Source organism: Macadamia integrifolia, chromosome 3, assembly GCF_013358625.1.
Source record: "Macadamia integrifolia cultivar HAES 741 chromosome 3, SCU_Mint_v3, whole genome shotgun sequence".
Taxonomy (NCBI): domain Eukaryota; kingdom Viridiplantae; phylum Streptophyta; class Magnoliopsida; order Proteales; family Proteaceae; genus Macadamia; species Macadamia integrifolia.
Window position 1 is genome coordinate 5,368,094 of NC_056559.1, and position 24,563 is coordinate 5,392,656.

The 24,563-nt window shown below is 36.1% G+C and overlaps 2 protein-coding genes across 2 annotated transcripts in view; both read right to left on the reverse strand.

Moving 5' to 3' along the window:
• The window catches only part of LOC122073726, a 49,442-nt gene that overhangs the window by 12,663 nt on the left and 12,216 nt on the right, over positions 1-24,563 (reverse strand). The window contains exons 8-22 of the mRNA XM_042638351.1: positions 22,670-22,771; positions 21,728-21,786; positions 21,449-21,623; positions 18,017-18,190; positions 17,339-17,495; positions 16,875-16,932; positions 16,662-16,767; positions 15,554-15,757; positions 11,753-11,779; positions 10,510-10,589; positions 8,980-9,052; positions 8,134-8,191; positions 5,394-5,445; positions 3,801-3,825; positions 2,956-3,047 (exon numbers count right to left, since the gene is read on the reverse strand). Of these exons, the coding sequence (XP_042494285.1) occupies positions 2,956-3,047; positions 3,801-3,825; positions 5,394-5,445; positions 8,134-8,191; positions 8,980-9,052; positions 10,510-10,589; positions 11,753-11,779; positions 15,554-15,757; positions 16,662-16,767; positions 16,875-16,932; positions 17,339-17,495; positions 18,017-18,190; positions 21,449-21,623; positions 21,728-21,786; positions 22,670-22,771 (1,442 nt within the window). The remainder of the gene's footprint in view (positions 1-2,955; positions 3,048-3,800; positions 3,826-5,393; positions 5,446-8,133; positions 8,192-8,979; positions 9,053-10,509; positions 10,590-11,752; positions 11,780-15,553; positions 15,758-16,661; positions 16,768-16,874; positions 16,933-17,338; positions 17,496-18,016; positions 18,191-21,448; positions 21,624-21,727; positions 21,787-22,669; positions 22,772-24,563) is intronic.
• LOC122074889 (protein canopy-1) lies at positions 2,275-12,658 on the reverse strand. The gene is made up of 9 exons (XM_042639877.1): positions 12,484-12,658; positions 11,753-11,779; positions 10,510-10,589; positions 8,980-9,052; positions 8,134-8,191; positions 5,394-5,445; positions 3,801-3,825; positions 2,956-3,047; positions 2,275-2,599 (listed from the first exon to the last, which is right to left on the reverse strand). Exons 1-9 carry the CDS (start codon positions 12,592-12,594, stop codon positions 2,545-2,547), a joined length of 573 nt encoding a protein of 190 aa, XP_042495811.1. The 5' UTR covers positions 12,595-12,658; the 3' UTR covers positions 2,275-2,544.

The following is a 24,563-nucleotide window of genomic DNA, read 5'->3' on the forward strand; positions in this document are numbered from 1 at the left end:
AAAAAAAAAAATATATATATATATATATATATTGACTCAAGGTTTTGAAAATGGGCAGTCAAATTGAAAAACCTAATTTTCCTACTATGATATAGAATTAATATTCATGGCATGAGAAGAAGAGATGACCCGACACATGCATGGACACTTTTTTGCTTGCCAACACAGTTGACACCTGTGAGAACTGTTTGGAAAATACTACACCTTGTCTTATGTAAGGTCTATTGAAAAATACTATACCCTGTCTTATGTAAGGTCTAAGTATTTTCATTTTGATAGAAGTTCTATTGGTCAATTGCCAAAGAGGGAATCTACTTGATAATCCACATAATTGTGCCACGTGGAAAAGTGGTGTACCAATTTCAACTTACGTTAGCTTAGAAATGATTTAAACTAGCAAGTGATAAATTTAAATTTAAATTTTCACCCAAAAAAAAAAATACAAATTTAAATTAAAATTTAATCATTTAACAATTGCCTAACGTAATTGGTGAACTGTGGTGTGCCAAAAAAAATCATGCTGCCAAAAAAAATATGCTCACCAGAGGTCTTATTTGATATCTACTTTTCCACTTTACCAATAATAATAATAATAATAATCATTTACTTTTTCAAAGAATCTATTTATTCTCAATCATTTTTTCGAACTTTTTTTTTTTAACCTTAAAATTTTTTTTGCCACCTAAGCAATTTTTTTTTGAACTTATATTTAAAATAAAAGAAAAGGACCTTGGGATTTAGTTGTTTGGACCATATACCCATAACATACTCACCTTATGAGTACGTGGATACATGCCAGAGGATGAAGTACGAAGTGATTGGTTGCATGGATCATTCCAATTTGAATCTCCACAGCTTTTAACTTTTATTACGATAGTAGAGACATACATGAATACTGGATTATTATGCAAAGTGTTGGAATAAACACAATTCTTTTTGGAAGGGGATCTAATTAAGAGGAAGTATATGAACTGATGATGACAGATTGAGTTATATACTACATGAAGTCAAGAATCATGACTAAAATCAAGGGCCTAGCAGTTAGCTAAAGCAACTCCATGTGTCCCATGGGATTAGGATTCCAAGGCACACATCTTCAAGGCCCCACTTAAAAATTATTAGGATTAAAAAAGAAAATGATCTATTTTTCAGATGAGAAGAGGATCTCTTAATGCACTCCATCTGATCTCTTGATTAGACCCAAAAAAATGTTGAATTTTCAAGAGTTCATTCATAACATCAAATCACGTAAGACAGAAACTTTCTTTCTTTGTGCCGACAGAAATTTTTCTTGAAATAAAATATATATATATATATATATATAGTTTCTCTCATGATAAGTGAAGTTGGAAAGACTCAAGGTGAATTGAGACTATGGTTGGACTATTGGAAGCAACAACTTCCACCCCTTGGTGATGAAGACCCAAAATACTCTACTCCAAACTTATCAGGGCCAATCATGATTTGGTGAACTCTGCTTGTGATCAATACACCCATAATATGATCTGATTCTTTTGTGGCACACAAGGGTTATAGTGCACATTCGACAACTTAAAACACTCAGATATAAACCCCAACACACGAGTGCATGCCTCGAGATGCTACACCAGAACCCCAGCCCCCCTAACAGGCAGAGTTCCTTTACCCCCAAAAAAGAAATTTTAGCCCCACGTAAGATGATAACAACTCATTTTCACCACACTAACCAAGTGTTACGCCAATAGATAAAAAATGCCCACAAGAAAAATGAAAGAGGCATTGATTCTTATGTGCCACACAGGACGGCGACAACCTAATTCTCACCATATCTTGTTGACATGAAAGAAAGTATTGTCCATCCATTAAATTAAAAAATGCCCACGAGATAAATGGAAGAGTGCGTTAGAACGATCGTAGTTCGTCGGGTAGGTAGGCATCACCATCAGTACGAAGAGAGACTTTCACGACAAAGCCAAAGCGTGCTTTTATATATCGTGGTAGACTCCCCTGCCACGTGATTTGTGCGAAAGTTGAGCAATTTGCAAACAAAACATGAAAATTTTCAAAAAAGGTTGGCACCTGATGTGAACCCATGTCCCTGTCAAGTTAGATCAACTTGAGCTGAGAGCCTGAGACTGGAACCATGACTGGCCAGGTTCTTTTTGCCTTGGCCTAGCCATTAACCAGATGACAAAAAACTCTCTTTCTCTCTCTCTCTCTCTCGCATCAAAATACCTTCCACTTGTAAACTAAATTGACCACATATTAGAAATTATCCACCAATTGGTCATATAGTGTTCATAATTCTTCTTGCTTTCTTAATCATATTTGAAGCAACAGCACATTCATTCTGGAACTTGACAACACTGAGATACATAAAAGCAGGGAATGATCAGTTTCAAAAAATTTGCTGGGTTCTAGAAAGAGTTTTAAGAACGAGACCTATTTCATTCATTTCAGTGTGTACATAATCAGGATTTAATATAGAGCTTGGTTAATGAGCAGGCCCGCAACTCTAATTCTTTCTGAGCTGCAAAAAAATCAGGAAACTCGTGAAGCATGCCTTCAGAGATCACCATCTGATTCCTCATCATCTTCATACTCCGGGAGGTGAGAATTACTGCATAAATGAATACAAAAACTGTGGTCATTACAAAGTAGGAAAAGGCGATCTACCTTTTAGCATTAAACCAGTCGCTCATAAAAGTGTGTAATCATACAAAATCACAACTAACCACAAGCAGTAATGTGCCTAATGTAAAAATAAATAAATAAATAAAATAAAATAAAAAATCAAGCTAATTGTCGCAACAGCACTGAAGGTGAAACAAGATGGACAAGATGATGAGATTAACTGATATGAATTTGGTTCAGTGCCAAAAGTAGATGATTGGACAGCAAATCAGTAAGATGAAGACCTGAAAATGTTGTTAAATATTGTTCAAACAAAATTCAGCCACACCACACGATAATTACCTTGTCTCACTGCAATGCTTGCTGAGGTCTTGGCATAAAACCTTACTTACTTCTCCTGTTCTCACAGAACCTTTCTTTATCAATTCGGCCAACTGCACCGACCAAAGGGCCATCATTAGTGAATAAAATAAAGAATGCCAAAGATCATATAGACTATTTCTGCAATGTGGCAATATTGGTTGGAGGCTTGGAGCTGGGATTTTATGGGCATGTCCATGCCATCATCTAGTTATGAGTTAATTTGCAATTAATTTTAAATCCAATCCAACATCTCCACGTGTCAGAACTATGCTTTGGAATCTTTTTGGAAAACTCAAATTCTGTCTATAGAACAGAGGCCTAGGACATATGATATGAACTTGGAAGAACTCAACTTCATAAACCGGTTTCCAAGGTGAGGGAACCCAAGACCGTATAAACCCACATCAATTCTCTTTGAAATTAATATGAGATCAGTCCTCCATATGACTGATATGAAATCGTAACATACAGTTGAGATACAAGACTAGATGTGGCCTATCCATGGGATTCCGTATCAACCACCTATCCACGGTTAGAAATGACCTAATTCTCGATCCAGAAGGCAAAAAGATGTGATGGTCAGGAGAATGCCCTTCTAGACTCTGTTTAGGTTCCATTTTTCCTTAAAATATTAGTATATTAGAGGGGTAGAAAAACCAGAGTTGACCACTAGCAAACCAAATTTCCCATCTACAGTGTGCAAACAGGAATGAACATAGCAAGCTTAGATTATTATTTTGGAGGGGGCAGGTGTTGTTAAGCAGTAATGCTAGAAGTGATCAAATAAATTAAATTACTATAAGGGAGAAAAAAAGTGAACTCACCTCATCTTCTGTTTCTTCAAGTAACCTGTTCCATAGAGTATACAATGTCAGAACAGGTGATACCATGATCTCCAAGAAGTTTTAATCTTATCCTACATAATATGAAGGCTCTGAAAAATGTAATGGCAGAAATGGTTGAAAATGGCCCCGGTGCTGGTCCTAGCACAGTGGTGCTTTTCATACAGGATAAGGAACTCGATCAAAATGGCTGGATTGATATGGCACAGCATAGATTAGCCATATATCAAATTAGGTGGCCAACTCACTCAAGTGACCCACCAGTTTTGTACTTTTCCCCTCATATTTTCAACCCTCAAAACTGTTTTTGAAAGCCTGTCTTTTTAACCATTTTTTAAGCTTTATTGTGGTGCAGATCCAGGTTCCAAAATTGGAATCGGATTGCATATGGGCCCACTTGGAAACTCGATAAGTCAATTGTAATAATCAATGCTAGGTTTATAATTAAACTAGCCTCAACTAGAATAGAACTGTAAATAAAATCAAGTTTCCAATGAAGGTGGAAAATCTGTAAATATATAGAAACTTATAACAGAGTGGCAGTTTTGTAATTAGCTGGTAGGGAAGAGATGAGAGAATTTCAGAGAGGGAGAAGAAAGGTTCGGTTATAGCTTCAACCAAAGAACAATACTCATCCAATTTCAATTCAGTTCTTCAAATCTAATCTCTATAATCGTTTTACAGCAATTCAAAGAACTCATTACAAAAAATTGGAAAGCAATTAAAAGATAGAAACTAATCTAAAATAGAAACTAACTAATTGCAAAGAAAACCCTACGTATCTGCTTCTAAAACAAATTAGAAAATCAAACAAACTAAGATTGCTTTTTTCCTATTATCAACTACCAACCCTTGCCAGACCAAAAATCGGTTTGGGTTTGGTTGTGTCTTGGCTTAGGCATCCATAGTGGGTCAGTTCGGTCCAGCCAAGCCAAGGCCTCTGCATCATATTGTGCCCTATGGCAAGCTCCATTTGACCTGAGATTCATCATATGATTGATGGGTCCTCTGCACTAAACTTGGGTACCATGTGAGCTGCCATGTGGATGTTATTGGCTCCCTATTGTCCTGGCCTAGCACACAGGCAGTTGTGTTACCAAATAGTTGCAAAGAAATGCACAACACATCTGACAAAAGTTTGCAGTACAGCTGCATTGGCCTCTAATGACCTTGTCTTGTAATTTCTAACAGTAGAAATTGTTGATTATAGAATAGGTGGTTTTCTTTATAATATCAAAAAGTGATAAACTAAGGATGTTGAATTGCATTGTCTGCCATGAGAATTTGATCCAGGCAAGTAAATTTGGTCACACTTACAGATTTAAAAGATATACTTCTACATGGACAAATATATAAATTGATTTTATCCCTAACAAGTAACAACTATTAAAATTTGAGTTGATCTCTAGAGTATTCTCTCCCATAAAAGAAATACCACATCTTGGTTGAATTGTGATTGGCTCAGCCCGCATCACAGAATACACCTAATAGGCACAATGAATAATAGTAAGATCTACAAAACTAGGAATTTGTAGATCATAATCATGTACAAGTTAAAATTGTCTTACTTCTTACCTTCCGCAGTAGGAGGATATGTCTTTTGAATAAGCTCGTGCTTCTTGCTTGTCTAACACCACAAGAGAAAAGAATAAACAAGATTTTAAGTGAATCCAGTAAATGTTACCATTTTTGAATTTACACAGATGGCAATACAGATCTTATCCTCATGGAATAGAAAATTTACCTGAACTTTTGAAAATTCAAGAATCAAATATCTCTTCAGGTTTATGTGCTACAGACAATTTTGGAGGAACATTTGAATGGAAAATAATTCCCCGACTCTAATTAAAAATCTATACATTACTTAAATATGTACCAATATAAGTTTGACCGCCGTTTTTTTGGTTTTAGTGCCATTTGGGAGAGGGGATGATGAGCAGTACTCTTTCCAGCAATAAAATATTTTTATTGAATTATTTTTGAAACCCTTGATCAATAAGAAAATTAAGTAGCCATTATACCCAACATTTTCAATAGCAGGGTAACTTGATTGTGATAATATTTTTCCATCCAATTGCAAAAACATATGATCCAAGACATTATTTTTTCCATCCAAAATACTAAGGTTTTTTTTTTTTTCAGGCCAAACCCATGCAAGGAAAAGTTCAGGTTAACCAGCATTAAAAAAAAAAAAAAACCAAAAACTTAAATTTTAGTAGAAAACTTTACTTGTATGTGACTTTTACCTGGAAACAAATGGAGATCGTTGCAAAAATTTAGGATATGTGTGTCGGTTTGAGCCTCAAGACATCCTTCCATCACTCCCACTCAGTATGACAAACTGAGGCAGTTTGCCAGTTCCTTCTAAACCCACAACTCTCTGCCTTCTACTTTCAATTTCTTACTTGATAAGATCCTCTTTTAAGGTAACTATCTAAATGCTACCCATTAAATAGATCATTATTATAGAAAAAAAAAAAAACATGAAAATCCATGAACATGGGGTGAGAGAAAGGTGAGTGGGCAAAACACAAGGTATCTTAAAAAGGGCAGCTTGCGAGGTCCTATCAAGTGACACTTAACAGCAACAGAAGGCAAGATTCATGACATGTTTACAAGTTCTAGGTCCACTTCAGTGTGTTGGCCTCAACTTGTATGGAAAACCCCACTGTATGTTGTCCTCCTTATATGACAGTTTCCTAAAAGAAATATGATTTAGGGAGAGTTAAGCAAACAGCCCTCACAACCAGTATTTGGGGTGCAAAGTGATTAGACTCCATTGGATTCAACAGAAGAATATTTCCCAAAAATTCAAATCTTGGTTATAATTTTATTTTATTTTATTTATTTATTTATTTATTATTATTATTTTTTTTTTACTTCTGTCATTACATCCATTCTTCACAGGATCTTTTGAGGGAAAGACTCCAGCCATACAATGGGGTAGGGGTTCTCCATGTTTGGCAACATATGATTGACCAAGACACAACTTTTTCTAACATAGATCCAAAAAGATTAATTGAATGCTGTTTAGCTAATTTTATATTAAATATCAGGAACATAATTTCTCCTTCAATTCCTATACAGTTTCTCCTTCAATTCCTATACAGCCTCTTGAATTTGGGACAACTCGTGTAAAATATTTTTCATCAAAACAAATGGAGAGTTTCGACAATTCTTTGATTCAAAGGTAGATGACTATGTAAATTGTAAGCAAAACCTGGGGATAAATTGGGTCAAAGGAATAGCTTCAATGTGAAAAAAGAGTGTCCAATGGAGAAAATTCAGTGGATTATGAAACTAGGTTTATAACAACAACACAGCCTTATCCCAACTTAATGGGATTGGCTATTATGAAACTAGGTTTATAACAACAACACAGCCTTATCCCAACTTAATGGGATTGGCTATTATGAAACTAGGTTTACCTAAAGGTGAAAGTAGTGACTAGTGAGAACCAGGCATTTTCACTTCTGGTCTGGTGGTATGGTGAGTCAAAAGGAAATAGGTTGATCATGAGGAAAAGAAAAGGAAAATAGAGAAACAAAGGAGGAATTAGCAGTCTTAGCAGCACATGGACTGGCAGAGTTAAGGTTCTCCGGTTCAAGTTAAAGGTCATCTAGCTCATAAGGCTTCAATAACATTAAAAACTACGAATGTCTGGCATGGCTAATTCAAATTTCAACTATTACCTGACTTCCCTAACCAATTAGAAAACTGCTTCAATTAACAAAACCTATTTAAAAGTGAGATGACCAAATTCCAGGCTGATCGGAGGTGGACAGGATACTACAACACCCCCATCCCCATCCCTTTCCCCCCACCCCACCAAAAAAAAAAAAAAGGAAAAAGGAACAACAACCTGCACAACCATCATAAACAGCATGTTGCCATGTTATCCTCAGCTTGCTGATCCTACCATGCATCAAAATCATCTGACAGTTCTACACCCATGTCAACCCTGATAGCCATCACACTGTTCATCCTTTGGCAGGCTCAGACATTTTCTAGCATGATCTCCGGGATTTTTATCACGAAGAGAATGCTAAATCATTATTATGCTCGATGGATGTTCCTCAAAAGATGATTCTCTACCTCAAGGGGGTGTATCATAAGCATAAATTTCTAGGATACAAACAACAAAACAGGAACATCATGGCCCGTGGCTGGCATTAACTGGTAAGGTTAAAAGCACATATACAACAACAACAACAACAAAAAACTCAGCCTTATCCAACATATACTGATATATAATGCATAAGAGCATGAATTAATAGATGCTCTGTCTAGTAAAGTAATTCAGAAAAAACCGTACCAATTGTCAGGTTGTCCCAATCATCCACTTTGATCCATTCTCGTCTAGTGGAATCTAACTGCATATTCAAAGTGCAACATATCAGCAACCTGGAAATGTGAACATTCTAAGCACAGGTGCCAGTGTGATTGGACTCAAGACCATTTGTAGGCTTGTAGCACACAGTTGTTAACCAAACAAACATCAACCACCTAGGAAGATGAACATTCATGTGTGTTTGAAAGAAATTCAAACCATTTCTGCTAATATACTATAATGCACATTTCTGAACATAGATACAAGAACTGATCTGGGAAAGATTGAGGACTTCTCAAAATCCTTGACATGAATACTAATACGAGTATCCCATCTCAGAAACTCGTAGGATGTCTTCTCTCTTATTTTTTTAAAGGCTAATATCTTCTTTTCTGGCCTTAAAAACCACCAAAGTTCCATGAAACTCTAATATTTACAAAATTTTATTATTGCAACAAAATAGGCTGCTAAAGATTTTTTTTTTCATTGAGATCAGTAGTTAGAATGTGATAAGAAATGAGAAATTGTACTCAAGCATCCAAGCAATATCAGGCATTGGCACCAGTACCAGTATTTTATTGTCTCAACTTGAGTACGCTATGCATGTTCAGCATCCCGGCAACAGATTTAGCAAAATTTTAACATAAAAATTATCAGCTCTATCAAAAGATGAAAACTTTTGCAGCACAGAATTCATACCACTTAGAAAGGGAAACTAGGTCACTTAACATGAACCTATAAAACATGCATTTCTCCTCAAAAGAATGTCATGTAGAGTGAAGTTACTCATTCCTTATTCCAAGGGGGTCAAATTCCAGTACCAAAAATTACCTTCTCTAGAGTATAATCTTGCATCTTTTCACAGAGCCCATCCAAAAGTTCAACTACTCTCAGCTCGCTGACTCTATTTGGAATAAATGCTCAGTGGTTAGTCATTAACACATAGAAAGCAAATAGATCATAATAAAAAGCTCAATTTGGCACGAGATTTTACCAAACATTGAATTAACTTCTAAATTTGATGAAAACAATTCATATACAAAGTATACATCATAGAATATGTTCTTTACTAAGACATGTGAATAACATAATAAATACATTCCAGGGTGCCAACAATATCTAAAAAATGATTGTCAAACTAAAGGTACTAAAATTCTAGTTCTTCCTTGACTTCCAGCAAGCCCTTGAGTAAGGTGAAGGCTCTCAGTCCTTGAGAGTGATCAACTTAGCATGTTCCCTGAGATGGTGAAAGAGAATGGAGAAAGAAGGTCTGCTAACTGAAGCCCCCTGTCACAAAACTAAAGTGGATGGAAAGCTTGATATCCAAGAAACAACAATAAAATAAAAGCTGAAGAAAAGTTTTTAGAACCTGTATGTATTAAGATAAGTCGGCTAAGGCAAGACACCTGGAACACAATTTGAGCAAACACAAGTAGGAAATAATGGAATAATCAAAATTTATGTCCAAGAGACACTCCAAAGCGACCATGTCAATTGTCTTGATTTGATCATCCACAAACGGGAGAAGCTTAAGAAAATGTTTCTGATACATTAGAGCATTATGATTTATGAATAGGTGGGAGAGATAACACACACTGATCAAATCTAGGAGAAAATGTTCTAAGACAGATGTAACTTGAGATGGTCTCTATGGAATAAAGCATAGGCAATCAAGAACCTAAACATTCATAGAGTGAGCATGGATGAGAAGGATGTTCCGACTTCTGAAGGACTAAGCTAAAAAAACTAGAAAAGATAAAACCAGTTTCACAACTAATTCTTTTATGTGAACTAAGGGGCAGCACCATTAGGCTACAAGACGTACAGTTAACTGAATGTTTGGTCACATCTAATGAAGAATAACAACTTCACCGATGAAAAGGATCAATGAAGGGCAACTTGAATGCTACAACCTGACAAGGGGAAGGCTAGAAGCCTAGAAAGGATTTGGATCAAGGAAAAGATCTCATGGCTTCCGATAATAGAATATGCCAGACATTGGGAAGGAGGAAGAAGGTTTGTGTAGTTGAACCCAGTAGTTGTAATAGGTTTAGCTAAGTCCAAAGTACAGTTAGATACAGCAAGATATGTGTAACTTCTAATCCATATAGATAGAAACCTAATAGCAGAAATTGAGAAAATATGTCTAACGAGACTTGATGTAAGCTCATTTGAGCAAGATAAACTATCGGAAACTTCAAGTGGTTGAAACAAATCTGTGGGACAAAAACATGGTATTAAAAATAAAAAATGTTAGAACCAATCAAATCTGACAGATTATTGCGAGCTGAACTTCGATCTTTTTTCCTTGATCTCTTTTGCCTTTTTTTTAATTTACGTAAGAAAAGATTGAAGTAATACCTGTAATCAATTAACTTTCCTCTGCGTTGGCCTTTAGAGTCTAAACGATGTCTCATATCTAAATGGTTCCTTGGTTTCTCCTACAAGAAGTATGAAACAATGGACACCCAGTAAGTAAAACCATACACAAAAAACATTTGAACACAAAGGATTTCCACTTCTCTTTTTTTTTTTTTTTTGGTGGGGGGGGATATTTTCCATCTGAATGTAAACTAATGGGCAGATATTGATATTTTTACATGTTTATGGAATCTGAGATTCTTTTCCAAGATTCACTATACCTATCCTCAGTGGTAAATTTAAGAGGGTAATGACTGAAGGGGAAAAAAAATGGTTAAAAGGATCCATACAGGTCTTCTATTCTTTTCTATCTGTATATCTGCTCCCTCTGTCTACACCTCATACCATAACCAAAACAAGCTATTACAATCCTACCAACTTACACACAGAAGAGAAGCAACAGGAAAAGAAGCAAGTTCATCAAAGTCCAAGTATTTTCAAATCCTTTGCTTTGTTTCTCTCACCACTATCATCTGTAGCAAGTTATCTATGAAAATAACAAAAAGTTCAGTCACTGCAAGAAATTTATTCATGTTATTTACCTTTCTTTTACTACTAGACACCATGTTTGTTAAGATATGTACCGTGGTACATTAGTGGTAAGTGGCTGTCACAATAAAATGGATTTTCCCGATCATATTGTGAGTTAGTTTAGTTAGTAGTTGATCTTAGGTTAAGTCTAGTTTGAGTATTATTTTATTTCCTATTGTAACTGTACAACTACCTATTTGTTTCTTCATATTCCACATAAGATGGCATGCAAAGAACACAAATCCTTCCATCCATTGGAATGGGTTTGAACTCCATTGAGAGATGAGAGACGAGAGATGAGAGACTCAATGATGGTAAGACATGATATAAGGGTTGGATTTTTAGGATCTTAAGAATAAAGGACTCCAAGAAGTATGTGCGCACATATCTGTGTAAAAATAAAGCCGGCTTGAAACCAACTGGCTATGAAGGTCAATTCTTTTTTCCAGAAGAAACTTAGCAACTAATTTTAGTTGAATCAATTAAAGAAACTGGTCACATTAAGTTACAATGTGTTACATGTACACCACTATATAGCAACAAGATAAGAACATTGAAGCACCATCCAACAGTAAGTGACTAAGTGCCTGTGATGGCCAGGTCAACTGACAATAGAGAAGTGAAGTAAGAGGGTAAATGATAAAATTCTTACCTTTGAAAGTCCAAGCTCCAGCTCCTCCTGCAAATAGTTCAGTAAGGGAATCAGATTCTTAACTTCAATGTGCATATATTCAAGATTAAGCTTAAAATGTTCAAAAGACTTCCACATTAATTTCCAGAATGGTCCTCGTACCAAACCTACCCACTAGAGAAAAAGGTTCATATCCAAGAGTGTCAAACCAAGTTTTCTCCTTACAGAATTACAATATGCCACGCAAGGTGCTCTTTGTCAAAGCACATTGTGCGAAATAGAGCTTGCAACATTGTGATTAAAACTTGGAATTGAGCTTGAAAAAAAAAAAAGGCAAGCATACTATTTATTCATTAGAAAAATATCAATAAAAGAGAAGTTTTTCGAGTATCAAAAGACTTCACCATGTCCTAGCTCCCAATAATCAAGCCAGAATTACGTCCAGGAATTAAAGATGCGGTCAACTACCCGAACCCCACCCAAACCTTCAAAGAAAGAGGAAAAATAAAGGGGAAAAGTAGAACTACCCAGTTCAAGCAAAGCGATCAAAAAAATGAATTCAGCTTTTCTGTAAGAAACTTAAATACCTAAAGGTTGCGAGTTGCTAGTTGCTAGTTGCGACTTGAAAGAACAACGAAAATGAGAAAACATAATTTCGCTTCGAGGACTGGTCAGGATTATCACAACTTAAGGTAGAACCATCTGATATCATAGAAATTCTGGGAAAAGAAAGAGAAATGAGATATCCTTACCGCAATTGCATTGCAAGCTGAACATTTATCATCGATGCAAGCAACGGAGACGAAAATCACGAAAATGGTGACGACCCACACCAGGGATCTTGGAGTTTTTCTTTTCTCCATTTTCCTCTCTCTGCTTGTATTCTCTGCGGACTGCCAGAGTCTCTAATTTCTTGAGACTCATGCCTTGACATATTTATAGAGGAAGGTGAAAATGTCCTTTTTTCTTTTCTTCTTTTTCCTCCTCCTTTTTTCCTTTTTCTTATTCTTTCTCTTTTTTTTTTTTTTCGGGTAAGATGGAAAGTGAAAATGTCACCCTGGCAGCCACACCCGGCGAGGCGGCAACTCAATTGGAAGGAGGAACTGAGAAAGTATTCCGGGGGTGCTTCCGTACATACAATGAATGGAAGGTGTTAATTGGTTCGGTATCGGTTTAAATGGTGCAGATTGGTTTGGTTCACATTTATTTGACTAAAATCATAATCGCACCATTTACTAAACGGTTCCATTTTCTGAAACCGTGACCATTTAGTAAATGATTTTAGTTTCGATTTATTCCATACGGTTTATGAAACGGTTCACAATCGGTTTGTTATAACTTGCAACATCTCTAAACTAAAGATCATAAGCTTGTCAAAAAATAATTGGCAACCACAAATAAGAGACTCTATATTAACGATGGTATGTCTTAATTTGATAATCTAGTGCTATTTCTTTGCATGATCATTCTGAAACATATAGAACTAATATCATACAACATCCGAATCCAGCCTTCTACAACATAAAATATTAAAATGACAGGTGATTTTTGCCAAAACACCCCATTTGTGATAACATAATAACATATATGGATTACAAGTTTATGATCTAAAGCCTAAACTTGAACTAAATTGCAATAAATCATACCAAAGTATGATGGGCACTTAATTTAATTTTATACGGATTACTATCCCTGCTTTATTTAATTGTTATATAGATTAATCGGATCGGTTTAAACGGTTTAAATGGTTCGATTTAAACGGTTTTAATTTGGTTTGAAATCAATGGTTTTTGCGGTTAAAACCAACCCAACCCATTTAGTTAATCGGCCTGAAACTTGAAACCATAACCGCACCATTTACTAAACGGTTTTGCAGTTTTGGTGTAAATGGATCGATTCGATTTCGGTAATCGATAAACGGTTTCGGTTACAAATTCACATTCTTAACTTAGAATGAATACAAAAAGGGTTATAAACTCTCATTCTCATGCCTCTTCCTATTTACAAAAAATTCCCAGTAATAAGCTCTCATCACAACGAAACAAATTTGGATGCTGCCTAAGTTGTAGCAAGGTTTGCTGGCAGCCAATGGAGTGGAATAATTCACTTTCCCCTTTGATTCACAAATACCCTTCTAGGTTTTAGTATTTTATAATACACCCCTCTAGATTCTATTTCATTGGTTACCAACGAGTGTTACAGCTACTTGACAACAGCCAAATTTTGTCCTATCACAACAATCCAAAGGAAAACAAGGAAATACAAATTTATGTAATAACCCCTATATAAACCTTAAAAGCTCCCCTTGGGCATGCTCCCCAAAAGGAAGATAAATACCAAGGTGGGGCCTGATCATCGCTTTTTTAGACAGAAAAAATAGGCTTGATCATCACTTTTCCTCTCCCCTATAGGTAACCACCTCAACCCATCTCAACCACCACACCCCATGGATGGTGTGACATGGGGTGGGGCGGTTAAAGAAAGAACTGACACGCACGGATATTGTTTATTATTTATTTCTCTCTTTAAAAAAAAAAAAAAATCACAATGCGTAGGCTAAGCTTTAGTCTCAAAGAATCCTTCCCTAAATTTTTATTTTAATTTTGTAGGCTGTGGATCGCTGTCAGGTTGTGTGCAAGGCAAATGCCAATGGAACAATACATAGGGGCATCTAAATAAGGGGCGGGGGAGTTGTAATTTCACATGTCCCTGTGCAAAGGCTTAGAGGTATGCAATCGGACAGATATCTTTTCCCATAATTTTATTTCCATTTTATTTCCCTTGCAATAAGATGGTAGATGGGACTTTAGATCCTCCAGTGGTAAACAAACAATGATCTCGACTCATAACATGGGGCCCCACTAGAATTCTCTCATTCTTTTGCTCAAAAAAAAAAAAAAAAAGTATATAATTTTTCTCCACCTTAAGTGAAGAGAGAATCTTGTCATCTAGCTCATCTGGCGGGCGGGGGAGCTAATGATAAACCCATAGTACAATCATCACACCTCAATACCGTTGGCAAAGTGGATGAAAGAAAATCTGAAAAGAAATGTTCCCATGCATGCAAATACCACCTCGTCGTTGTCATTTTATTCGGGAGAAACAAAAAAGCGCTCCCATCCCTTCGTTGGCCAGTGCTTGCCTTGATCTCTCTCCATCTCTAAGTCCGATGATCTCATCTCTTTTCCTCCCCCAACCCATTCTAGCAATATCTGCTACTTCGTTGGATTTGTTTAGTGATGTTCAACCTTGGCAACCAGGTTCATATTTGGGTTCGATAGTTTCAATTTTAGGCTAGATTTCATGGTTCTAGGTCTGAATTTCCTTTAAGCTTTGCTGATTGAGGTCAAAATTTTGAAACAGCTACCTTCTTGCTGACAAACAAGTTAAAAAAGTGTGGTTTAATGGTTTTCAGTTTATCTTTAGAGGTTAAAGATTTTGGTTTTCATGCTAGAACATTCAAGTTTCAGAAGCAAGACAGTCTCAATACTTTTCTTTCTTAGAATTGTGAGCCATTTGATCCTAATCATTTTGGATAAAAGCCCGTCCGTGGAGACTTCTTTGACCCCCCCCATCCATACTCTGCTAATCTAATCTCGGCATCTTTGATCCTGAGAAGCTCAGAAAGGATCAGCAACAGAACTCGAGCATAATCAGAAATCATAAAAGTAAGGTATTAAATTTTAGAAAGAAAAAAAACTCACAACAGATCAATAAATAATGACTGGGGACTACAAAATTGAATGGGGGTATATAGAAGTACTAAAGACAAGGAATATATTCAATGTAAAACGTAACTGCAGACAATCTTTTGGCTCAGTAACAATCCATCCGCTGTCTTTTTGTAGTTTTTAGAACATCTTCGTTTGATATGTCCACGCCGCCATTTTCATCATCGTGCCTGGTTTCCTTTCTTTCATTCTCTTTGGCATTGAAAGTCCAACCCACAAAATCAGACTCAGAGAAAAGAGATGTTGGGGTTGATTGGTAGAATGCAAGCGGGACCTGTTTCATCCTCCGCTCAATCTGCACTTCAAAATTTCAGCAGTTCAAACCAGACTTCCAATCTATCAACATCACCTAAAAGATTATGTTTCAAATAGATTCTAAATATATATATATATATATATATATAATGAGCAGTTACAAGAAGGAAGCCTCAATTTCAGGCAGGCATGACTCCATTTTAGCCAAAATAGAGAAGCACAGAAGCAATGCACTGAATTTGTCATCTGGGTGGGAACATGTAGATTGAAGCTCGTAGCAAGATGTTTTCCAACATATGATTTAGTTTATTTTTTTATCCGCAACTAGATCAGAAGCTTCCGACTATCTTGGATTACTATTACTATTGATGATTGTGCTGGGGTTCAGCGGAGGTATGAACATATTAGGCAGCCTTGAGGTGGAGCCAACCCAACGGGATTGAGCTTGCCCAACCAAAATACCCTAGAAGGTGATAAAAATACCTCCGCTGAACCCCAGCCTAAACAAAGGTGATATGATGATGATGATAGTGACGATGACAATAGACAACACCAAAAATATCCCAGAAGGAAGAAGGCAAATGAAATTTAACATCTTAAACCTTTAGGACATGGCTGTTTTTTCTTAGATCTGATTTTGGGCTGGTTGGGGGGGGGGGGGGGGGAGGGGGTGTGGTAGGAAGTAGAGGAATTTTTCGTTAATCAAATGCATTATTTCACCCCATCATACTGTAGAAGGTAAATAAAGGGTGTACCCAGAGCACAAGGCTCCCGCCACTGCGGGCTTTGGGGAAGGTCATTGTGTAGAAGGTCTGGAAAAAAAACTCGTACAAGACGGCAGACACAACATAGATCCCCTAAATCACACATCCCACATGCTGCATCCATATTATCTCATGCAAAACACAAAGCAAGCCCCAAGAGAATTGCAAAATAAATCTTACCTCTGCTTTAAATACTGTGGCATATGAACCAGAACTGAAATCCTTTACTGCAACTTCAGTGGTTTTGGCTGTAACTGTCAAGTCATTCTCAAGTGACACAACAAATCTAGTAACATGAAAAAGAACTATAAGGAAAAACACACACACACACACACACACATAAAGGACATATATACATAAGGTGGGAGAGAAGAAACGAGAAACGTTTGTAACCTTGAAACAGGAGGGCAGTAATGGTGGCGGAGAGTATCTATTTCCCAAAGAGAACTTCCTGTCACCATGTTTAAATGTTAACACAATGTGATTGGAAACCAAGAAAAATAAAATTCGTGAAACACCACAAACAGATCAAAGCTGAAATAAGAAAAAACACAGCTATCTGCCAGCATAATTTAGAGAAATATTGGCATTAAATATATAAACAGTGAGAATCTCATTGTAATTAATAAACCACTACAATCCAAGCTGGAGATTTCATTGTTTCCATTTAGCATTAGTAAATAAAAATAAAAGAAACTTAACCAGAAAAAAAAAAAAAAAAGGGAGTTACTGGACCAAAAGAAACTCCAAACAAAATTTATAGAGGAAAAAGAAACTAAGTGCTTACCTTAAAAAAAACCACAAGAACCAAAAGAATCGACAACATGTAACATGATACAATTGGAAAAATAACTTACTCATAGCATTACACTTAGCAGGATCACTCTCCTCACTGTTAAACAGGTCAATGCCTGGTTTTCTGCTGGGAACCTCTGGTGCACCAGATTCCTTTGCACTCTCACCAAATTCTGTTCCTCCTCTTGAAAGATCTCTATCAGTATCATCACCTGTTTGCTGCACAAACATCACCAAGTGCCATGGGTCACACAGCTTTAGAAGGATTCTCAGTCACTAAGCACATAAACTTGGAAGGAGGCTCTTCCTAAGAGAAAGGAGAAAAGAGTAATTACATTCAGAAAACACTCACTCCAAAACATTAACAATAAAGCATGTGATTAATATAATGTGAAAACTCTGGATCGATTCAATGTGATCAATTATGCTGATATGCAAAAGGAAGAACGGGGTTAGAGAATGTTTAATACTTTGACCAAATGGAATAAAAAGGTTAGATACCCACAGCAGCATGGCTGCATTCAGTTTGCATGGTTATGTAGAAACAATCAAATGCATGTTTGTGTTCAGATGCCTAAACATTCTAAATTCACCCCAACCTCAAAATTACATTCCCATTCCCTACCCTAACACCCACTTTCAATCATGAATGCATCTCAATTCCTTGAAGTCTCCAAGTAAAATGTATCCAGACATACAGAGTGGTAGAGAAATTGATAAGATGGAAACAGTAACATTACCCAGTGAACCAGAAAGTTAATTGAAGGATGCCTCCGCAGAAGGTTGTGAATTAGGGCAATAATAACCAATGCTCCTGAAGGGGGAACTGAAAGCGAAAGCCTGCTCAACTTTTTAGCAAATGCAGCAGCCAAATACGCCGGAAGAAGTGGAGATTTCAGGCATGAATCCAGAAGCTGGAAAAGGTGAAACATATACAATTAGAAAGGAATATCTATATTCAGATAGGAAAATAATTTGGTGGATGAGCTAGCTAGGCAAGTTGTGAGGTCTTGTAGTGTTGTTGGGGATGATAATCAGGCTGTTGTCCCTTTCATCCTTTTTGTCTTGGTTTTGGGAAGCTTCCCAGCAGTTACTGTGCACTATATTGATCCTTTTTTCAAATAAAATATATCATCATGTACATTAAAAGCCAAAGGTTCATTGCACAACCCACACCGGAAGGGGTTCCTTGGCGGCACACATAATTGAGCCACGTGGAAGGATGATATGGCAATTCCAAAAGTTCGATAGATAGGATATGATCTTGATTAGCCATCTGTTGAATTTCAAAGCTGAATTCAATCAAAAGCCACCCATGAATTGAAACACATTCTCTCAGTAGTCCATGCATTTTCATGCGCTGTCTTGGTAGTCTTGAATTTTTATAGCTTTATTTGCCACTTGGCCAACTCCAGCTGAATCTTGATAATTGAGAAGAGACATTGGGGTATACCTGTCCCCAGAATTTGGACCTCACTCAACCTGCCATTTGGCAGAAATTTGGACCAGGCCACCCCAAAGGACCTGTCCATCCAGGTGCCTATCAGACAAAACTAATGTCCCACAAGCATAGTTGTCAAGGGCCTTGGCATCCAGGCGGTTTGCTTGGACTTATGCGACTGTCGCCTTATTGCACTGTATGTAGCCTTATATTTTGATACTTATTTATGCAAAATATCATTTAAGTAGATGTATTTGTTAGAACATTTACTTAAGATATTATTCATAAATAAGCAAATACCCCATTATTTGAATCTAATAAAAATATTTTAAAAATAAAATTCCAAAAAAAAAAAAAAGAGTTAGCGCCTAGTCAAGGACAAAACTAGATTTTTTGTTGTAGAGGCGATTTTCAACTTTCAAATGTTGGGGTTTTTCTCAATTCTGAAAATTTTATAAATCTTATCATGCTAAAACATTGCTAAAACCCAAAAGTCCACTAAAATATATATATATATATATTTTTTTTTTTTATGTCTGTAAAATTATTTTCATTTAGGGGATTTTAACAGCATCTGCACACTTTAAAAGAAGTTTGACCGGAACACAACTTTGTCATTACAACTTAGATTTAATTAATCTTAGACTTGTTGGAAAGCTGGTTTTGTGCTATACCTAATACAAAAGGTCTCATCTAAAAATAAAATAATTTGACTAGTAAAACTTATTATAGAACAAGAGCATTTCTCTAAATGTTGATTTTTTATGACTTAATGTTTATATTTGATGATTTGATTGGGTTTAATGTTGATTTTTATGACTTCATGTGGCTTAATGTTGATTTTTTATGATACAAGGTATATGCAGCATACTAAATAATGTTAGAAAATAGTGAAAATAAAAAATAACCCTTGGTCGCCTTAAGGCGGGCCCTTGTCACCTAAGCGCTTAGGTAGCCCTCCAACACTTTGGTTCACCCCTTGACACTTTGGATAAAAGTTATTAATTTTGAAGGAATGATGCTTTCTAATTTTCAAGTGCAACTGCTAAGAAAATCCTAGTGGCAACTACCGAAGTTTGTCTTCTTCATCTCTATAGATTCTTGCAACTGTTTTATCTACGAGAGCTTGATAACATGACTAGATAGTGTTTTCCTTGTCAACCCTGAATCCCTAGAGCCTAAGTAATAAACCATAAAAACCCCTACACATGACGAATCTTAGACTGGTCTTCCTCACAAGCTTCCTCAGGGAGAGCGCTGTACTATCCCTGTACTATTATGTATCGCTATGTACTTTCCTTTTTCCATCAATAAAGCTGGTAAAATCACTCTCCCAACCCCAAGAAAAATAAATAAACCTTATTTGAAATCCTTCCAATCATTCAACCCTAATTGCCCTTCGCTGAAATTTCAGATCATCAGTTCAAGCCTGCAGACCAACTCAATGTGTGTTTCTCCTGTTTACAGGCGCTTCTTTTCTTTAATAACAAAGAACTCCATTCTTCCAAAAGAACAAGTGTGAATATCTGCGTATACCTGAGTCTTCACAAAAGAACCCACCAAAAGAATATGTAAACAAAATACACCATAGACATGTGTATAAACCTATCTCTATCATTATATAATTAATGTAGATCCAAACAACCAAAGACATCAGGGAGAGGAGTCCAGTTTTTATTCCAAAACTTCAAAAAAGAAAGTTATATAAAACAAAAAAAGAAGGTAAATGAAATCTTTCTCGAGATGACCAACCATTTGTATAAACCTTAACTATATTGATACCTCCCTCACTCTTATTTACTGCCTAAGCCCTTGTAGTTCTATACAAACTACATGGATGTGAGGCTCCAAATGTTTGGAACTTCTTACAATATCATTCTGAACCTCCCACCTCAAGTTTTTTGCTCACTCAGGATAAGAACTATCTTCTACAGAAATGATGGACCAGATGGAACCTCTTTGTTCAAAATTACACCGATATTAACATTTGGAAACAGGTCCAATGTGTTAAAGTTTAGACTGAAACCTTATTTGAACACTAGCATGTCTGACAAAATAAAATATTTCACACATGGATAACGTGTGATGTGCCAGAACGCTTTCTAGATTTGACTAGGCTACAATTGACAGGAATCATGGCAAGAGTATTTAGTAGTCCAACATACTTAGGCTCTCTTTGGTTTGATTTCTATTTGTATTTATTTGACTTATTTCTATTTTTACAAGTGTTTCGTATAATTTATAGCACCTATTTCTATTTATAATAAATTAGGATAAATCACAAATCACAAATTACTCTCAAGCTATTTGTGATTTGTGGCAACAAATCATTTATGTTGATTTTTGCTACCTTAAATGAGCACAACTACTCAAAATCAATGGTAAATAGGTAATTTTAGTATGTTTTATACTTTTCCAATAAAAAACCCCAAATTCTATCATCTCTCTCACTCGAAGCCCAAAGCTGAAGGTGAAAACTGAAACCTATTTTCTCATTATATAATCTATTTTATAAATAGTAACCAAACAAATACTATTTGTGGTCATTAATTTATTGTCACAAATAATTTCTAAAAAATAGTTAATAAATACAAATAGAAATCATACCAAAGAGAGCCTTAACGAATCTAACAATAAATTTCTCAGATATAGATTTCATTTCAACAGTTGTGGTATGCCTTAAATTTAAAGCAAAGACAAACACCATCGTAAAGAACAAAGTTGACATTACCTGGAAAAACTTTGCTCGATGCTTTGCCATAAAAATAGAAGGTACTAATAGTGCATAGAGCTTTTCGTAGAAGTTAGGATACTCAAGACCATATTGTGTCATTAGAATGAACAAGCTGCTAAGAGCCATGACACTTATTACACCCCCAATGTCATATGATCTTGTTAAGAAGTCACTGCAAATTGCCAGATGATAATCAGGCTCCATTCAACTTCTAATACATCATCTCAGATAAAATGTAACAAGAAGCAAAATAAACTCGAGCAAAGCAAACTTGACCATAAAATAACAGGATTTGACATATGAGGAATGACTGCCTGATGAAGCAAAATGAGAACCTGAATGTTAGACAGGAAGGTGGGTCAGCCAAGAATGAATATTTAACCTTAAAGAAACTTTATGCGATAACAAGCAACGAAATAAACACATATGCAAAACCACTTGCGATGCAAGACATCCTAGCCGCTTTTTCTTTTGGGGAGGGGAATGATCAATAACAAAATTTATCTAAACAAAAAGAAAAAGGGGGAAGAAATAAGACCAGCAGAAGAGAAGCAAAAGCTCAAAGAAAGAAGGGGAGGGAACCAGAAGCTCCCACCAACAGTATCTGTGAGAATGGCCTTTTGTGCTACCCAGATAAAGAAGAGAGCAATTCCACAGCAGGAATGAAGAAAAAAACAAAGAAAAGTAAGGAATAAGAGAAGGTTGCTAGGGTTCAAGGAAGAAAAGGTAGCTATGTTTTTTTTGGTGGGGTAAACAAGTTAGGGATAAGTTAGTCCAAGGGTTCTTGAACCTTATGATTTAATGAAGAAGAAGAAATAATAAATGAAGAAGGAAACAGATGTTATTATGGACTGTGATCAGAGACTTCAAAAGAAAAACAATGATGAACCAGAATAAGATAAAACATCCAATTTTATAATTAGATCAGAGGCCTAAAAACCCAATCACCATGTTGTTGCAGGAAGACACACATTAGTTAACAAGAACAGTAATTGTGAACCAACAAGGACAGAAATATTAAATGCAATCAGTATTTCTCTCTAAAAAAGGAGTAGAGGTATTAAAAATTGATAGCCAATCTCCCATTTTCCAATAAGTAAAAATTTAAAGTTCAAAGCTCTAATGCAGGAAAAAAAGTAGCATTAACTGGATCATAGTAGTGGCACAAAACATTCCAACTGGAAAAGGGCTAACACCATAGAAGGGCTGTAAAGATACCTTCTTGTACACATCAAGAGGGAGGGGTAACCTCAGGAAAGATAGCCATGCTTTAGTGAACTTCAACTTCATCCTTTTGGCAATGTTGGATGGAGCAGAGACCTTAGAAAGATATAAACATTAAAACTCTATCAGGGCAATCCACTCCTAGTAACAGATGAAATTAACACTAGCAATAAATGTTTTCAAAACAGCTTTAGCGAACTAAGGCACAGACAAAGATGCTGAAAATTCAAAAGATTTTAGTGTATATATTTTACTGAATTTTTCCATTTTGTATGGATTTTACCTGGAAACAAATGGAACCTGTTACAATCTCAGAAGCTGTAGCTAAACCAGAAACCAGAAACCAGAAACAAGAATGAAAAGAGAGAGAAAAGAGAAGAAGAGAGGAAGAAGATGAAGTACCAAAAGAAGTCTCAAGAATGGAGAGCAACCTGAGATTAATTCAATATGAATCTAATCTCAGGTTCTCTTATGAATATATAACATTAGGTCACGAGAAAAGACAATAAAGCCCCCCACTTACATAAGGAAAATCCCAAAAAGACCCAAACAAACATAACAAGGACCAAATGGTCCCTGTCGTAGGCGCTAATATTAGCGCTATTCCCTGTTTGGGAATAGCACTAAAATCAACAGAACCTAAAGAGGAAGAAAAGCAGAGAAATAAAGAAGAAGAAAAAAGGGGCAAACAATAGAACTAATTACATGTTTAATTTAAAGTTTTAAGCCTATAAACTAAAAAAATCTAACTCAGTAGATAGTTATTTGGACAGCATATTGGCGGGCACCAGAGGTCCTACTGTTAGAGGACTTGTCAGGGGTGAAGGTCACAGGATGCCACACCTCAAGAACACCCCTTTATCTCTTTTGACCTAAGTTGTCTTCCTTATTTGCTTCTGTTTTTTTCCTCTAGGTGTATATTCCTTTCTTTTCTAAGATAAAATGTTGGGAGGGTGGGGGAGAACTGGGGTTTACCATTGGCCATGTGCAGCAAGAGTTGCGAAGGCAAGGCAAGGCAAGGTAGTTTTCTCATTGACACAAGGAGGAAGGAGGTAGGAGAGTCATCACATTCGCTCCGAAGCGTAATTCAGGAGTGTTGTGATTTCTCTATGGGGAGATCTTTTTTCTCTCTTTTGAGGAGTCTTTCCTCCCCTAGAGTTATGTATCCTTCAACTTTTTTTTTCTCACTTTGAAACAATTTTCAGTTGCAAAAGAAATTGACTAAATGAAAAAATGAATTATGTTTTAAACATTTCCTTTTTTTTCTTTTAACACAATAACAAGATCTATCAGTTATGAAACAAGAGAATCAGCAGCTTAACTGTTCCCATTATATAACCATGCAATAAAGTGTGGATATATATATATATATATATTTCTTCAGTCTCATCGGGGGTCATATTATATGGTCTGGTATCATGGAAAATCTGTTTTCTGAAGGCCTAACAGTCCCTTTGGCATGAAAGGATCAGTTCTATGGAATTTATTGCCGTAAACAATGGTTTGGAGATTATGAAAGGAGAGAAATGCAAGGATTGTTTAAGATAAACCAAGGGTTCTCCCACGAATTTCTGCAGAGATTTTCAAGTGTTTAGCTGATTGGGCATTAGCTAGCAGAATAGTTTATTTGGGTTAGGAATGAGTTTACTTCCCAGTGGGATTCTGTGATGTATTGGAGCAGTAATTCTGTTGTTGATAGTTTTTTTCCCATTTCATGTATAGATTAGTTTTCTTGGTGGGGCTGTTTGGACATATGAAATTTTGTAACTACCATCCTTTTTGTTCAATGAAATGAAAGTATCTAGTTGTTGCTGATCAAAATAAAAAAGAGAGATTCTACAAAAGAGACAAGTCACAAGACTAGCACAATAACACACAAAAATTCAAC

What these genes read in the sequence shown, in the direction of transcription:
- LOC122074889 (XM_042639877.1), bottom strand. Translation starts at nt 12,594, where the DNA reads ATGGAGAAAAGAAAAACTCCAAGATCCCTGGTGTGGGTCGTCACCATT. An exon ending in TGGAGCTTGGACTTTCAAAG is followed by an intron (nt 10,590 to 11,752) that starts GTAAGAATTTTA and finishes TACTTCTTGTAG; the next exon opens with GAGAAACCAAGGAACCATTT. An exon ending in TTGGGACAACCTGACAATTG is followed by an intron (nt 5,446 to 8,133) that starts GTACGGTTTTTT and finishes TTGTGGTGTTAG; the next exon opens with ACAAGCAAGAAGCACGAGCT.